General features: G+C 47.6%; 3 protein-coding genes and 2 long non-coding RNA genes across 7 annotated transcripts; 2 read left to right on the top strand and 3 right to left on the bottom strand.

Annotated features, from left to right (window-relative positions):
• Positions 1 to 1734: 1734 nt before the first annotated feature.
• Positions 1735 to 3355, bottom strand: LOC6902217 (exopolyphosphatase PRUNE1-like). Its single transcript, XM_002133708.3, has 2 exons — positions 3018 to 3355; positions 1735 to 2951 (listed from the first exon to the last, which is right to left on the bottom strand). Exons 1-2 carry the CDS (start codon positions 3111 to 3113, stop codon positions 1770 to 1772), a joined length of 1278 nt encoding a protein of 425 aa, XP_002133744.1. The 5' UTR covers positions 3114 to 3355; the 3' UTR covers positions 1735 to 1769.
• Positions 3356 to 3933: 578 nt separating this feature from the next.
• On the top strand, positions 3934 to 6212 carry LOC6902216 (general transcription factor IIH subunit 3-like). The gene is made up of 6 exons (XM_002133707.3): positions 3934 to 4200; positions 4296 to 4479; positions 4539 to 5119; positions 5193 to 5229; positions 5287 to 5368; positions 5446 to 6212. The coding sequence occupies exons 1-6, from the start codon at positions 4035 to 4037 to the stop codon at positions 5599 to 5601; spliced, it is 1206 nt and encodes a 401-aa protein (XP_002133743.2). The 5' UTR covers positions 3934 to 4034; the 3' UTR covers positions 5602 to 6212.
• Positions 6213 to 6688: 476 nt separating this feature from the next.
• LOC26532600 (uncharacterized) lies at positions 6689 to 7683 on the bottom strand. Its single transcript, XM_015185831.2, has 2 exons — positions 7405 to 7683; positions 6689 to 7344 (listed from the first exon to the last, which is right to left on the bottom strand). Exons 1-2 carry the CDS (start codon positions 7448 to 7450, stop codon positions 6917 to 6919), a joined length of 474 nt encoding a protein of 157 aa, XP_015041317.2. The 5' UTR covers positions 7451 to 7683; the 3' UTR covers positions 6689 to 6916.
• Positions 7684 to 11125: 3442 nt separating this feature from the next.
• LOC26532392 (uncharacterized) lies at positions 11126 to 12340 on the top strand. 3 transcript variants are annotated; one of them, XR_004470088.1, is made up of 3 exons: positions 11126 to 11994; positions 12046 to 12218; positions 12283 to 12340. It is a non-coding gene; the product is annotated as an uncharacterized lncRNA (long non-coding RNA). The 3 variants fall into 3 exon arrangements; XR_004470089.1 differs by having other exon boundaries at positions 12052 to 12218; XR_004470090.1 differs by having other exon boundaries at positions 11126 to 11989; positions 12052 to 12218.
• Positions 12341 to 14502: 2162 nt separating this feature from the next.
• On the bottom strand, positions 14503 to 15024 carry LOC6902214 (uncharacterized). Its single transcript, XR_001452634.2, has 2 exons — positions 14914 to 15024; positions 14503 to 14838 (listed from the first exon to the last, which is right to left on the bottom strand). It is a non-coding gene; the product is annotated as an uncharacterized lncRNA (long non-coding RNA).
• Positions 15025 to 16495: the final 1471 nt, after the last annotated feature.

The raw sequence follows: 16495 nt of genomic DNA on the forward strand, positions 1-16495 counted from the left end.
GTTCAATCGCTCAATATCCCATAGATGAAATTGCACATATCGTTAAATGCATTTAATTATTGAAATCAAATTAAAATTGAGTCTGAAATATACATAATTTCAAAGCCTAATTGAATATAATTTGATGAGAAAATTATTGGCAACAATTAAATGCAATCGAAACTAGTAACTGAATTTGTAATTGCCAAAAAAAACGATTTAATGCTGTGTAACAAATTTAATTTTGACTAGCAATTTGAGAAATGAATATTAATCTGAAATGTACGAGTATTCCTCACAAATGCCGCACATATTTAGCCTCTTTAAGGATTACTTTCGTGCCGAAAATCCAGCAGCAGTAGCCGACATGAAAGAGTGTTAAGTTTTTCTTTCCCTTTTTCGAACACAGGGGCGGAGGGGCGGACTGGGCTGTGGGCTGTGTGGAGGTGTCTCAGAAATCCGCCCGTATCCGCTTAGCAGCAATTATCTTCATTACCCGTGACGCGCACACAAAAGTATGCCCCAGTCGAAGGATCAGGCGCATCAGCAGCAGTAGCAGAGTCCTGACAATTAGGAGGAGCTACAATGGCAGAGAGCCGTGCGAGATGCGGAGGGGAAACACCTTTAACCTTTTTCCACTCTCATACAAATACGCTGCTGATGGATGTGTTTTGAGTGGCGCCAGTAGCCCCACAAGTAGATGGAAGGGCCCCACCCCATCTCCATCTCCATCTGCATCTCCAGCTACAGCTCCCGAGCTTCCTGTTTTTCGGGCTTCTTTTGACTCGAGTTGTCGCCACCACTGGCTGTTGTTATCAAGAGAAAGGTGAGCGGTGGGGAGGGTTGAGCTGAAGAGCTGAGAGTGGTGGGATGGGGGTTAGGGCATGTCTAAGCGATTTATAAAAGCCAAGGCAAAAGCAGGGGGTGAATGGCACAAAAAGTGTTGCAAGCAATTTGCGCAGTGCCAGGAGAAGGGAGGCGCCGGGATCGCCGGGCGCACCTTTGCCAAATCCTCTTCAAGAACTCCTCTTCTGCCCTACACAACCCCACCCCCACCCCCTTGGTTGTAACCTGAGCACAAAAGCACGCAGGCAAGCTCCCAGCCACCACCCACTACTCACCCCCCCTCCGCTTCCGTTGCTCGTAACCTTATTGAGTGCGTGCGTGGGGCAGGCACAAAAAACTTGGTGCCATTTTGCACGTAACTGACATCAGCGCGCTTATAAATCAACTTGCAAATGTCTTTGGTTGTGTACCTGTGTGTGTTGTGTGTTGTATGTGTGTGTGTGTGTGTATTTTAGGGCTGAATGGGGGGGCGTGGCATAACCATTTTTGAGTTCATGATTTTTTGGGCAAGACCATGATTTCTGAGCCAGTCTCGTATGAACTCATATGATTAGATTAATGCGTTGTCTAATGGCGCACCACCGGCACCATCTCCCATCTCCCATTCCCACTCCCCTTCCATCCAACCCCACCCTTTCCGACGTTGTGCGTGTCCTTGCGGGTGGGGTTTCCATTTTTATAAACATCTTGTTAACCCAGGGAAATTCATTTTTTGCCACACATAATTCATATACGGGGTAGAACGGAGAAATATGATTTGGCAGCGGGTCAAGGAGATTGAGATTGCGATTGCGATGAGTGATTGCCTGCGAGGCCTGAAGCCAGAGAGGAGGTTAAGGGCGACAATGGATTACAGGGTATAAGTATGTACAAGCTTACTTCCGTATAACTATTCAAAGAACCCCCTTATGATACATTATTCTGTATTTATTAAGAAATGCTCTTTAAAAACATGGCTTTTTCTTGTCGGCGACGGTGACACAACGGCATTTCTCTGCCCAGTGGTACAAGATGCGCTCCACCAGGTGCAGCACGTCCGGAACGGTGTTGTCCAATTTGCCCAGGTTGTAGAAGGCGCCATGCATGAAGTCGCACTTGGAAAACGGCTTCAGGTTGAGCATCGGATCAACGGACAGATTCAGATTGACGACCATGTGTTCGAATAGACGACGACTATTCAGATCCTGCAGTCCGTCCATAGGGAGGAGGCCCAGCTGATAGACGGGCCTGGGGCCGTACACCTCCGTGCCAGGGGTTGTGCTCAGCATCAGAATGAAGTCGGCGGCCTGCTCTTTACCGAACGTATCGATGACCTGGGGGGCTTGGCTAAAAGTGACGAGCGTGCTGAGGGCCATCGGGAAGCTGGTGAAGAGAACTTCACGCATGACCTTGCCATTGCTGGTCTCCAGCAGCTTGAATTTGCGCCGGATGATCTCCGGCAGGCTGACCACACCGGATTTAGAAACAGAATCGGTCGTCTTCTGGTCGGCGTTGGCGCGCTCCTCGGGCTCCGCGGGCTCCATGGCCCTGTCCCGAATGAGTGTCTCCAAATGCTTGAGCATTCGGAAGTCTGGCACCTCGCCGAGCGTGTTTGGTGGCACCAGGTCGAAGTTGCTGTTCGCCATGAGCAGCGCAGTGCGCAGCAGCTCGAAGACGATGTTGGACTCAATCGAGGCTTTCTTGTACAGGGCAGTGATCATGCCTGCGCAGGAGCGCATCGGCAGGATGCTCAAGTCGCACTGGCAGTCCCTGGGCAGGGGTGCTTCGCTGAACCGGAACGGACGATGGTCGTAATACTCCACCACAAGATTGTTGAAGCAGCTGTCGTGGTGGTTCACCAGGATGAAGCGGCACTGCATCAGTAATTCCATCTTGAAATCATCGCGAAAAAGCAAGTGACGTGCCTCATCGATATCCCATTTTCTCAGCAGCTGGTCGACCTCCTTATTGGCGGCAAAGTCGCGACGACACATGTTGAGCATCGGCACGTAATGGTCGAATGTCGATTGCTTGGTGCGGTAGCGGTAGTAGGCCACCGCCAAAGTGCTGATCACCGAGTCCATGTCGCAGCTCACGGCCGAGAGGCAAATGTACTTGACAACCTTCGATCGGTTGGGTTGCGGTTGCTAATAGTAGGTTATGTACATATTTTTAGGCTATGTGCTCTCGAACATTCCATTTCCAATACTTACCCAAAATTTAAAGCGCTGCGTCGCCTGCAGATACGCCAAAAACCCCAATATTTTTTCACTGCGATGAGGCTTTTTCTTCGGAATTTCGACTTCCATTTTTTTTTTCTTTCAAGACTGCTTTTAAAAAAACACACGGAACACAATTTTCCCAAGAGACTGACGACGCACAAAATACTTTTCTAGAGGGGAATGCATCGAGTACATGCATATGCATATCGATAGTCGGTATCGATGCCGAAGTGCGGGCATATCGATAATCCGCAATTGTAAGCACTCAACGGTGCGGTGGTCTGTCAAAATGTTGCCCAAATTGGCTGACTTCTGACATTTGACCTGGACACGTAACGCGTGTATCTGCTCCCCGAGCCCCCAACCCCTCTGCCCCATGCCCCATGCCCCATGGCGCTTGCCACTTTCTGTAGTTCGAGCAAAACGTGTGATTTATGATGCCGCCTGCCTTCGCCTGTGTTGGTAAATTACTTTAGCCAACACACTGCCAACTGCCACACACGCACGCATGCCCTTCACACACACTCGCACACAAAAGTTGCGAATATTTTTTGTTGGCTCGAATATGCCGAGCAAGGGAGGAATATTCAATCGCTGTGGAAACTTTAAGCGATTTTCGCATTTAAGCAATATGAAGGCAGTTTTCACACAGCCTCCAACCTTGGGGCGGATCTTGTTTCTTGGCTTTTTGGAGTTGGTGGCAGCCCTTCGGTCCGCGAAGGCACCGTCAGAGATGGCTTTCAAGGGCGGACCTCGGACCTATACACAGTCTTACAGATATACAGATGTACCTACCGGTTACATACACTATAAATATGTATGTGTCTCTTATAAATCATGTGCATAAATACATATGTAGGTGCCCTTGCCTTTTCTTTCCCCTTGCTTTAGTGCTATTTGTGCTCTGTGTCAATCAACTTTTCAGTCTGTTCAACACTTTCATCCGAATTTTTCGGTGTCAGAATATTTGGTGAAAAGAAAACGAAAATTTTCAGAAATTAATTTAAAATGGAAGCACAGCGATATAATACAACAAATGTTTCCATCAAGAAAATGGAGAGCTCAAAAACTGAAGCGGAGATCACGAAGAGCAATGAGAACCGCGGCAATCAAATGTCGACTGCTGGTATGGACGCAAATCGCCGCTTCTTTAAGATGCGTACCAGTCTTTTGGGTAAGTGACATTGCAGTTGTCTATTGTCGAGAGGGGGATGAGGAACGGAATTGGAATTGAATTATTGGTGTGCGGCGATTGCCCGTGTATTGCAGATTCAGAAGATGTCCATATTTTGGTGCTCATTTTGGACATCGATTACGGACAGAGCTACATTCAGCCGGGGAAAGTAGACATGGTCTTGAATGTGGTGGACGCCTCCATGGTGCTGGCCAATGGCCATCTGCTGGAGAGACCGCACAACGAGGTGGGGATCATCGCGTGCTCCAGGAGCATTGTGTAAGTAAACGCAGAGTCTTCTCTCCCCTGGGACGCTCCTCTCACAGCTATGCCCTCAGAATGCTGGCTCATTCCATTGATGAACCATTGACCACGTACGACTTCCAACTGGACACGATCAAGACCATGGAGTACGCAGTTTCGACTAAGGTCGAGACGGAACTGAAGCGTGAATTTTCCATCGAAAAGCTGAATGAGGATAAGAAGTCCTCGCTTCTGGCCGAGTCCCTCGGCCTGGCTCTTTGCTACATCCAGAAGCGTCGTCGCCAGATCCCAAACACATCCCATGGACGCAGCGTCCAAGGGCGCATTCTCATTGTCACCGGATCAGTTCTGCACGAGGATGTCTACAAGAACTACGACAACGTGATCCAGGAGGCCTTGGAAACGAATGTGACCATCAACGTGTGTGCCGTCAAGGTGCCGAAGCAGCTGCCGCTGCAGCGTGCCACGGACACCACCGATGGCCTCTACTTCTGCACCAACGACACGATGAGTCTGTCTGGCGACCTAGTCGATCATTTCCTGTACCCAACGTACTTGATCAAGTCTCCAAGGTCCCACATTGCGGTGCCGGCACGCTGTGCCTGCCACGGCTTTGGCAATAAGATTGGGTTCGTGTGCGGCAAGTGCAAGCTCGGTGAGTTTCTGGGTTTCTTCTCTTCCTCCTACAGAATTATACAGGAACTAATCTTGAGCGATCTCTCCTGCAGTGCTATGCAAACACTCACCCTACTGCGATGACTGTCGGTTAGTAGTATCTGTATTTTATCTGACTTTCCCCATTTTCACTCATTGATCTATCAGCGAGACCAAACAACCAACTGGCACTGGAGCGATCACATGCAAGGACACCTATCAGAACGGCATTGTGCTGTGGACCAAAGAGGTAATAATTTAACGAATAACTGATGCAAAGTGTGATACTAAAAGCATATCCGCTTTATCTTATCCTTATCTGCGCAGAAGCCCAAGTTGATCCGCATTTTGGAAACTCAGCTCGCGAGACGTGTGCAACTAAATAATACGGGAAATCCCTCCGCCAGACGCGTCCACTCGATTGTACGCATAACCAACGCCCCAGATGTAGACTTACATCTGACCATGTGCGGGCACTTCTAAGATTTTAGCGCCCCAAAGACAACCTTACACTTAAACACCTTTACACTGTGTGTGGATCCAATAACACAACCAAATGCAACTCAATCAACTCGTGTGCTCACACTCTACAGACACGCACTCTCACATAACAAGTTCATTCAAAAGGTTCATGAGAAGCATTGAACCTTTTGGCGCTACAACATACGTCCTTTACACTGTGTGGCATCTAAGTCAAGGCCAAAATGTGGCCAAACGTTGCGTATATGCTCCACACGATTCCATTGGAAATCATACAAAAAGACAATCAATTAGTTATAATCAATATGTGGCGCCCAAGCGGTATTGAACCTTATAGCGCTTAAGAAACACTCGAAACCCTATATATATTTTGTTAAAGTCAATAATTAACTCTTGATCGCTGAAAGGTTAATACGCTACTATTGAACCTTTTAGCGCAAGAGACACACTCGTAACGTTTTGGCAAGAATCCCTTTTGGCACATACTCGAATTCGAATTCATATTCGATTCCGGTTAATCAAATTGCAGTATTTAAATCCCATGTAACACTCAAAACATTCGTATGTCAATGTATTCTGAGTAAAGTACAAAAGCGCTTAACGATTACCATTCATTCATTCGTTTTATTGCTGCTGGAAAAGTGCGCTTGTCCTGGCGTCTTTTCCCCAAATTCCTCCAAAAACACACAGAGAAATCACCACAATAACAGACAACAAACAGTTTGTGTTTACTAACCGTTTGGTTCCTTCTTTGGAGCACACTTGGAGCACTGGCCCGCAGCCTATTTGGTTGATTGGGTTTTCGGGTTGCCTCTGGTTACCCCTCTTTCGATTTGGACTTGGCTTTGGTTTTGGTTTTGGATTGTCGTTCGTATGGCTGTTGCTTATCTTCTGCCGCTCAGTTTACACTTTTGCTGTTTTCTTATTTTTATTTTCTTTCACGCTTCGATGGACAGTTTTTTCATTGAATATTAATCATACGCACTGTGTCTGTGGCGCGGGATGAGCCGGCAGGAAACACCGAAAAAAAAGCACAACAAAAAGCAATCGTATAATTTCACTCTGCCCAAAAGAGACAAATCGGCATTTATTATTTGTGCCGCAGCAGCAGCAGACAGCAGCAGTAATTCCGTGTGTATTTTCCGCTCAAAAACAATCACGATCCGGGCTAAAAATGATGACAATTATCTGCGAGACACTTGACCGACTGTCTGTACGAATCACCGCAAAGTGAGGGACACTACTCTTGGCACTAGGACACACGTCACGACCTGTCGCTGTTCGGCGATTGTTCGAATGGCTGACTGGTTGGCTATGACTATGCTTCGAGATGGTAGATGAATGGCTGGCTGAATCTGGCTGGTTCCGTGGCTGTTTGGCGCAGGCAACTGGCAGCAGCAGAGTTCGACGTTAAACTGAATGGAGGCGATGGCACTGGCAGTGACAGTGGCGTCCCAACACGGAGGCGCCTCGCCTCCTCGTTTAGTGGTGAGTTTTTTCTCGTGCCGAGTCGTATCGTCTCGTGCTCCGTCGCCGTAATGCCTGACGGCACGTGGTGAAGAGAGAGACACAGTGAGAGAGAGAGAGAGAGCTGTGCAACGACCTTGGCTCTGGCTCGCTCTTTGCCAGCTGTTGATTTTTCTCTTCCTTTCGGAAGCGCATCGCCTTCCCGTGCCAACATCATCGGTAGCTGGTAGTAGTGACTGCGATTGTCACCGGAAATGGGACTCCCGATGGGTCCTGCGGTTGTGGATTGAGGAGAAAGGATTAGAAGGCATTCAGAAAGGAGAAACCCCGTTTACATACCAGAAACGCACTTTCCTCGTGCTGGAGCAGACCCATTCTCCAGCATTCGCCAGACATCCAATCCGACCAATCCGAAGAAGTTCCAAGTGATTAATTGCTGCTCCTGTGGAACATCTGAAATAATTACAATTCGTTCTTTAATGAGCCAGAATCTACATAAGCGGAAAATGCCATCATATGGGATAAGTTTTCCTCGAACTTCCAGCCAAACTGAAGAACAATTTAAGGCAAACTTTAAGTTATTTCCGAATAGTTTTGGGCCATTAAGATACTGTCGCCGATAGTGTTACTGGCCCTCTAAAGAAGCGAGGCTGAAGGCCAAACTTAAGTCAAGAAATTATGCTAATTGGACAACACAACACAACTTTCGACAAGCTACAACTGACACAACACTTTGGCTTAACACAGCATATTCAACACATCCCAACTCTGCTCATCCTTGCTACATCTATCACCCTTCTATATCCAATCCATCGTGAGCGAGCGAGCGAGCGAGAGAGAGAGAGAGAGCAACTCCGTTGAGCAGGGAAAGTGGATAAGTCATGTGTTACACATCACTTGATTAGGCATTAAATAAATGCTCCGACAAGTTTACACTCAATTACATGAAGTTGGCTTACGAACCGAAGCCCTATGCCATCCATACGGGCAGTTTTAGACCGAGTTATTCAGTTTGGAAAGTTGAATTGCTTGCCAGCCGGAGTCGGAGTCGTAGTCAGAATCGGAATCGCACTCTGCCATCGATGAGTTTCGATCCTGCCTGACTGGGATGGGATATCGAGCTCACTCGATTATCTATGGGTTCTCGAAACTTTGTAACGATTTGATGAATTAAGCAGCAACTGAACAGGGTAAGGGATGACTGATGGACATGACTGAAAGACAATCGTGAATGAACGTTAGCTTAAGGGAAGCCGATATATTCATAGTATTTATACCTGCGAAGATTATTCTGCTCCTCGAGATCATCGCTTCCTACTGATAGGTGTCACAGGGTATCATCGGAGGACACATCATAGCCTTAGCTGCCATGCAGCGCCATGTTGTGGCGAGAGTGATGCTGAGCATGCTCCCCCATATAAATTATGCATTTTAGCCCTGGTCCATGGCTTGGCTACAACTTGTGGAATATTTGTGTATTTTCTCGTTGGTTTCTCGTTGCTCGGGTCATCAGGCGATTCGCTTTGCCTGCATTTCTCGCCTGCTCGACTGCCGGGCTGACTGCCTGGCATGGCTGGCCTCATGGCTTCCTGGCTTAATTGAGAAAGAGATTTGATTAATTTGCATGCCATAAACAATTTGCAATTTGTTTGTGCTCTCAAAGTCCGGGGCATACCGTAATTAAAGCAAAGCCCTGCGAAGCAACTCAGCAACTTTGCCAGCGAGATTCCTCTACACTCTCCACTCTGCACTCTCCACCGAGTTGCTCTTGTGCCCCAGCCCCACCCACAGCCACAGCCACACCGTTTGCAGCATCTGCAATGCTTTCCAGATGAAAAAGGTGAAAAGAAATGTCTGTCACCGAGGCAAGGTAAGCAGATTAAGGCCTGCCTTCTCTGACTTGGCAATGCAGTTCAAGTCCATGCCACGACATGCAAATGATGATGATGGGGCATGCCTCAGAATGCAGCAGTACCTAGAGTGAGATAGAGAGAGAGAGAGCCTGTAGTTGGAGTTCCTGCTGAATGTGTTTGCAAATATTTACTCAATGTATTCATGTGCAAACAATTACGCGTTCATTTGTGCGACTTTCGAGCGGGGAACACAACAATGATGCTGCAGATGGCGATGCAGATGCCCATACCGGTACAGATGATGATGATGAGAGAGAGAGGGTGACGATGGCATCTTCCTTTGGTATGGCACAGCCGGCAGAAGCACTCCATTGACTCCCATCCCATCCATTCTCTCGTCTTTGTTTCGACTCTCCCACTCACATATGCATAATATCCTTGACCCGCTTGCGCTTTTGTGCGTGTGAGAAGAGCGCCAGAAACTCATCGTTTTGGAAATTGGAAATGCAGGAATAATCTATGCTGCTAATGGCGTGCACATAAATATTGATGATCCTTTGGTCGTGTTCTTCTAGTCTGTTTCTTCCATCAAAGGCTCTGCATCTGAAAGGAGTATCAAGAAATTTAGAAAATGGATTTATAAAAGCCAAGATTATTGGTACACAAAAGGTGCAAGCGAAAGAGGAAATACTACCCAATACTAGATGCCTTTATTGTCCTTCTCTCTGGCATCTGCGAAGGCAAAGTCTGCCATCTGAAATTGTTGTTGTTATGGATGTTCTTAAGCTTAGGTCCTCCATTCCCTTTGCCTCCTGAGATCTGTGACCTGTGACTGGGACATAACCGAAATGTTCATGGGCTAACCAAATGCCATCTGTCCGTCTGTCCGCCAGTAACAGTTCGTTAAGTTCACCTGATTTGCCTAGCAATGAATTGCCGGGCCACTGTCTCGCAGTCATCGACACGCCGATGTGAAAGACAAACAGCCTTATGACCAGGCTGTTAACAAAGTGAGAGGCAGGGGCAAAGTGGTAGTGGCAGGTGCAGACATATTGTTGCACTGTCCTGCCCGTCGACTCGAGTCGAATGCCTGGACAAGACAATTGACTGGAAAATGTTGTTAATGAACTTTGTGCGACATTTTGATTAGCTGTCAGGTGACGGCACCCGCACTCCCCCCGCCAGATGGTGGTGGTGTTCCAGTCTGGTTCGTGTCGTGTTGCAAACAAAGGTCAACAAGTGACTCAGAAGCCAAATGATGGATGTCAAAGTTGCTTCTGGTAACACTTGACATACATTTCGGCTACTCCTCTGTCTGCGGCACAAGCAGAGATAGAGAAATGAAGATGGAAATGGAAATGGGAAAGCAGCGAGGACAGATAGATACAGGGAGAAACGGAGACAGACAGCCATGGAGAAAGGGAAACAGAGATTCCGATTCCGGACCCGGACCCGGACAATGCCATTTTGTCACACTGTGATAGAACAGCGAAAATAAACAGGCAGCGGGGAGGCGGCAAGACGAGATGGGATGTGATGGGATGAGAGGAAAAAGTTTGTGCGGAAAAGTTGTAAACTTAATTTATAGTTTTTAAGCAGCCGCCAAAGGGGTGCAGGTTGCGGGGGGCAGGGGGCACGGGGCAGAGCTGCTTGCAGGGTCACAGTTAGAAAAATGTGTTTCGCTGCCATCGCACACACACACACACATACACACGCGCGCAAATAGTAATAGAGAGAGGGGGAGAGGAAGAGGAAGCACAAGAGAAGGGAAATTTTCACATTTCATTCTCGCCTCGTCGCCAGGAATTTCCAAATGAAATATTTGACTTTTAGTCTAAAAAGTCAGCAGAAAAGTTGGGCAAACAGACTGCGACTGCGACTGCGACCAAGTACCCTAGTAGCTGGCAGGGCAGCCACCGACCAAACGCCCACCCGCCCCAAGCCGCATTTAAATGTGCATTAAGTTCATACAGAACAGGAATTCCCTTTAAATGTGTTCTAGAACCCCAGAAACACAGCACACACATGTATGTAACTGCACTGCACAGCATTCCATTGCATCAGACATCACGGAACGACACTGGAGGCAGATCGGCTGCGCTGCGATCCTCTTTTCGATTTTCCAACATCCACGCGCGCGCCTTATGTGCACATGCATACATACATATGCACATATATATGTATGTAAATCTCACGTACCTTGTCTTCTGGGTGCAAGATTCTGTCTTCAACTTAGTAATAACCACATCTTACGGCAGCCGTCAGCAATCCACTCACAAACATCTACATCTCACTTTCAAGAAACATCCACGCAGCGCCAGTTGTTTATAAATATTGTAGAATACATGTGCGAATGGCTACGATTGCGCTGTTACATTTCGGTGTTATTGATTAGGACCAGTGTTGCCAGTTGGTTGGAGACCATGGTATATCTATAAAAGGTACGGCCTTCCACTCATCAATGCGCCCGAAATGTGCGCACATTGCTCTCAAAAAATCGTAAACATCGGTGTCCGCAACCATCGAAGTTTCTCCGCTTTTGCAGATAGTCATACAGCTATTAAGGTTTCGCGGCTCAGAATTTTAATCCAAAGTTGTCCAATTAAGAGTGTGCCCATACCTCAAACTATCGATGCATATTGTGATCGATATGTAAGATGGCGATGTTGATTTCTGTTTATTTATTCACCCAGAAGACATGCAGGAAAACAATAAGTACGCCAACGGGAATGGCAGTAATATTGAGGGCATTATGGGACCAATTACTTCCATGGAAAAACCTATGCTTAAGTCGGACTTGGCAAAAGCCATGAGGCAACTGGGCATGCGCGGCATACGGCCTCTGCGCAGCTACACGTGAGCGCATCTTCGCAAGAGCGAGGGTGCCGGCGCTTTCATTGTGAATCCCCCAAGCAGCGGACGCTCGTTGGAGTATGTATTCGATATTCGATATGGAACAGGGACGGGACCCCTTTTCCTGGCTCTAATGCCAGAGGCAAAGCGAATGCAAGGAGTCGCAAGCTTTTTCCACGTATTTATACCAAAAAATACCGTCGAGGGTGACCAAACGGGTAATGTATGTACATGTGATGGCAGTCGGCTCGAAATTTATTCTATCTTCCCAAAGAAACAGAAGCAGGTATGATGTTGATGTTGATCCGCATTCAACATACCGTCGACGGACTACCCAACGCCTATTCACGTGTGATTCTTCAGCGAGCCCTGGAAGCACTGTAGAAAAGATCTGGCAATTTCTTCAAAATATGCAAGAATGTATAAACATCAAGTACTCGTACCTACGTAAGAGAATATTCTTAAAAGTTCCACTAGTACTGTTCAATAAATCTGTGCATATATTCCCAAGGTTTCCACGAATAAGAATATACGAAGAAATAAAGGCCAATTAAAATGATTCACATACGTAGAACTTTGAAAACTATGCAACCTGCGATACCGAACTAAGGGTAATCCAATACCCAGAGTTAGGTGTTGATGCCACAGCATGAGACTACCTGCTACACCTTCACTGGCAACAAGAGTCCATGCGAAGAGAGAGAGGAAATAGAAGCAAAAAGTTTTGACAGGCGGCATGGCACGACTCCTCGCCCTGATGGGTCCCCTCCCCACTTGGCCGTGCTACACGTTTCAGCCTTTATGTTAACACGTTCTCTGTGTCGATGTCCTCTCTCTTTGCTCCTGCTCCTTTGAGGATTGGAGAACGGCAACGGGTTGAGGAAATCCCATATCAGAGATCAATTCCATTCGAGACGAAGAGTGCGTAATTATAGACTTGTAGTGGGGCCCCGCAATGGTATGGTTATACACGTATCCATTGAATTTTCCAATTCAATAGGCCCTGGCGGTGGACAGATATTTTTACGAGACAGTTCCTGAGAGTGGACGGGCTCTAAATGACTTGAGTGTTTGTCCATTGGCCAGGCAATGTCTTCCACAGCGCCCATTCAGGGTCCAATTTAGCCTTTATGTGTCCTCATCGTTGTCGTTGCCCCGCCCTAGGGATGTTTCTCCTTTTTGGAGCACGCACACGTAGACGACCGGACGAGCGGACGAGTGGACGGGTGGACATTGCACACACACAAAGAGCTTCACATGGGAATGGGAATTTGAAATCCTTGCGCCGACTTTACTGATTTTCCCTCAATGAAAATGCCAACATGTGAGAGCATACAGAAGGAATACAGGAACACAGGAATACGGCATACGGCATACGGCATACGGCTATCCGGGCAGGCCAAAGAGTGCGGTGGGGTGGGGTGAATATGTTGTACGGAGCAGATACAAATGCATCGTAAACATGTCGCCGCGCTATATTGGGACGTCAAGCAGCCAGAGCATCGCCAGCCGTTGCCATTGTTTGTTTCCTTGCCCCCTTGCCACTGATTGCCGTTGCAGCTTAAAGTCAAGAGTTTGCCAGTTGGCTTCTACGGTTCGCCTGAAATTGAACTGAGCAGCAGCAGGTTTCCCTTAGCATGCAATAATGTGGATAGTTCTGGCAACGTGAATTCGGGCATTATTGGAACGCAAAAATCACTTAAAACTCCCGCCTCCGATCCGATCGGATCTGATTTGATCTGTGCCACTTTGACTGTGCCGCGTGGCGTGTGGCATGGCCTGTCTGAATGCCTGCCAAAACATGAAAACATAAAAGACAGCAATTTATGGCACATTTGCAGCCTCAGTTGTATCCGCTCTGTCCGTCCGTTCCTTCTGCGTCCTGCTTTCAGGAGGATGTTGTTGTTGCGAGCGAGTCTGCTGCGGCCGTAAAAAAGTGATGCCCCAGAAAAAGGGGCAATAAAGCTGGCAAGCGGAATCAATAATGCGAGCCGAGCCGAGCCGAGCCCAGCCGCCTTGCCAAATGTGAGCCATAAACTGGCTTCAATTTGTGCGCCAAGGTGCCAAGCCCAGCCACGCCCAGCCCAGCCCATGCCCCAACAGATTTCAACCCCACTCTAGTGGGCCACCAACTGCGGCAGCAGCTGAGCCACAATCTTCATCCCAAGCAATACCCGCAAAAAATTTGCGGCTCTCCGATAATTTGCACAAGTTCAAAGATATTCAATTTGAAAGTTTGGGCTGCACCATCTCGAGGAAAACAGCGTACTGCCCAGAGTCGCACAGCCTCTCCGGTGCTGAACCCCCGCAGCATGCGGAGGCCGCGCACTTCAGATCGCTGTCGATGATCTCCAGAGAGACTGCCACGGGCCGAGAGGTGGCAGGGCACAGCAGCCAGACCATCCCGGAAGACGTCCTCTCTCTCATTCGGACTGGGCCATCGGACGGGTTCTGCATCCCGTCACCAGCACGGGCACATGGAGGCTCAGCTCGTGGACACTGAACGTCAGGTCTCGCCAGGCACAGGTCCCGGCCTAGGGGCACGATTACCCTGGGCTCCCCCGTCCATGTGGGCACTCATTATGTGGTTGAGCAAGTGGGAGAGGGTTTCCTAGTTGCTAGTTGCACGCGTCGATCGGGAAGAGTTGCTCCTCCTCATCCACCTTGTCTTGGCCGTGGTCTTGCGTCTCTGCGGGAGTGCCCGAGAAGTGACGAAAAGACGACATTGTGGTTCCTATGGTTTAACTATTTTTATTTTTGTACTCTATTCGTAAACCAAAGTAATGTAAATGCAGATATGTGATTATTTATTCTTCGAATTCTATTTGGTAAGCCAGTTCGGCCATTTCGTCGAGTGGGTCAATGGCATCGCAGTCCTTCTCCTCGAAAGAGACGTCTCCTTGGGCGCGTGCATTGCGCACTGCTTCCACGCACTTTTCAATATCCGCAATGAGAAAATTTTTGATTTGACGCTCGCGTTCCACCTTGGCGATAATGTTCCAAATGTAAGCGGTGGCCAGGCCTCCCACAATAGGGGCCATCAGGAGCACTACTTTCGGCAACATTTCTAAAGGAGAACATACGGATTAGCATAAATAATGTTTCTATTTACTTTATTTTATTTTGTAGCGTTGTAAATCACCTGATCTTTCGTTAAGTTTGGTTCAAGCGTGATTTGCACTCCAATTGTCAGCAAATTTTCTAATTTGTCACTGTTAGGGATGCGAGCGGCTGACCAGTGATGGGAGAAAAGCATCGATGGTGCTATCGATGCATCGATGTTTTTTTTTCCATTTTTTTAAACATCGATTGCCTGTTTTGGTTTTACGTCTGTTAATATTTAAATTTGGTACAATTAATGAACAATTTGTGTAAAAATATGAACCTGCGGAAACTGCCCCAACCATTGGAGGAGTTTTCTATGCGGGGATTGCGCTGCAATAGTTAGCATTTTATTCTACGGCTAGTACTTGGTTCAGGTGGTAGCAGGAGTAGCATTCCGATTGTCCGTCCGTGCGTATCGGGCGGACAACAACCGGAGCTAAGCGGAGCTCCGCCCCTGATGATGATGATGACGCGAGATGGCAGCGATGACCTGCCTCTTTATCAGTATCTCTTTCCCCTGCTCGTTGGGCACTCGCTTCTGATGGCGTATTAATGACCGGAATGTGGCATGTAGCTGACAATTTCTCCTCCATACCCTTCTTCATCATTACATACTCTTGCAGGAGGTACATATTACGTCTTAGAAGAGATACAAAATCAAATATGACAATATGTACGCACCTTCCGTAGAAAAGATTTCCCTAATAATATCAGTGTAATGCTGGGGCAGCATCACCAAGGCTGTCACAAAACTATAAAAGAAACGTGTTAGATCGACTTGGAAAAAGTATCAAATGCTTCGGTTTGGTGTCCTGGCTTGCCAGTGTGGTGTGAGCGGGACAGAGAATCTAGTGGCCATGCTGTCGGAATGCATAATTGAAATACGAATCGGGTCTGGATCCCTTCGTCTGGAAGATAAGAAAACGACAGCGTCGCTCTGTGCCCGGGTGCATCTGAACAGCAAGAGAACAGACGATTGCTACGAGGGGTTGGAGGGGACACTGCCCAACAGGGAGAAAGTGATGGTGGTGTAACATGTAACACGGTCCAGCAGATGCTGGGTATCGCCAGAGTAGAGCACGCTCTGTCTCTCGGCACTGCCATGGGTTACTATAGGGCATCCAAGAGAAGGGTCAAGGGTCTCGGGCAAGCATAGGATAGGGAAAGGGAAAGAAAAGTGAGAAGAACAAGGAGGACAGAACAACGTGGAACAGTTTTCATGGTCCAGGCGCGAGCAGCGAGCAGATTATAACAGTGCATACCCCAGAGTCATGTTCCCCTGAATCGATCAAAAGACTTACATATATTCTATTATCTTCTGATTGCATGAATTGGCGTAAATATCATCTAAAATTCATTGACCATATAAGCGGTGGCTGATCGTTGAGAAGTCTTAAGCTTAAATGTATCTTTTCAATGCCAAATCCGGTTCCTTCACTCAGTTTCCACCCACACACACACACATATCACTCATACGCCGCGTATGCTTGTGGGCTGCTCCAACGATGGCGATCTTAGTGCCGATATGAGGCCGCAACAGCTGCCAGTTGTTGTGTGCTCTTATACGAGTATGGGTGTTTGCTCACTGATGTATATGTTTATATAATTCCCACTTACCG

The sequence above is a fragment of the Drosophila pseudoobscura genome, chromosome X (genome assembly GCF_009870125.1).
Source record: "Drosophila pseudoobscura strain MV-25-SWS-2005 chromosome X, UCI_Dpse_MV25, whole genome shotgun sequence".
NCBI classification, from domain to species: Eukaryota; Metazoa; Arthropoda; class Insecta; order Diptera; family Drosophilidae; genus Drosophila; species Drosophila pseudoobscura.

Excerpts from the sequence above, each read along its gene's own strand:
- LOC26532600 (XM_015185831.2), bottom strand. The coding sequence starts at position 7,450 with ATGCTGGAGAATGGGTCTGCTCCAGCACGAGGAAAGTGCGTTTCTG. Across the intron at positions 7,345-7,404 it reads ACGAGGAAAGTGCGTTTCTG|CCGCAGGACCCATCGGGAGT; the intron begins GTATGTAAACGG and ends CTCAATCCACAA.
- LOC6902216 (XM_002133707.3), top strand. The coding sequence starts at position 4,035 with ATGGAAGCACAGCGATATAATACAACAAATGTTTCCATCAAGAAAATG. Across the intron at positions 4,480-4,538 it reads GCGTGCTCCAGGAGCATTGT|AATGCTGGCTCATTCCATTG; the intron begins GTAAGTAAACGC and ends CTATGCCCTCAG. Across the intron at positions 5,369-5,445 it reads TTGTGCTGTGGACCAAAGAG|AAGCCCAAGTTGATCCGCAT; the intron begins GTAATAATTTAA and ends TTATCTGCGCAG.
- LOC6902217 (XM_002133708.3), bottom strand. The coding sequence starts at position 3,113 with ATGGAAGTCGAAATTCCGAAGAAAAAGCCTCATCGCAGTGAAAAAATA. Across the intron at positions 2,952-3,017 it reads CGCAGCGCTTTAAATTTTGG|CAACCGCAACCCAACCGATC; the intron begins GTAAGTATTGGA and ends ACCTACTATTAG.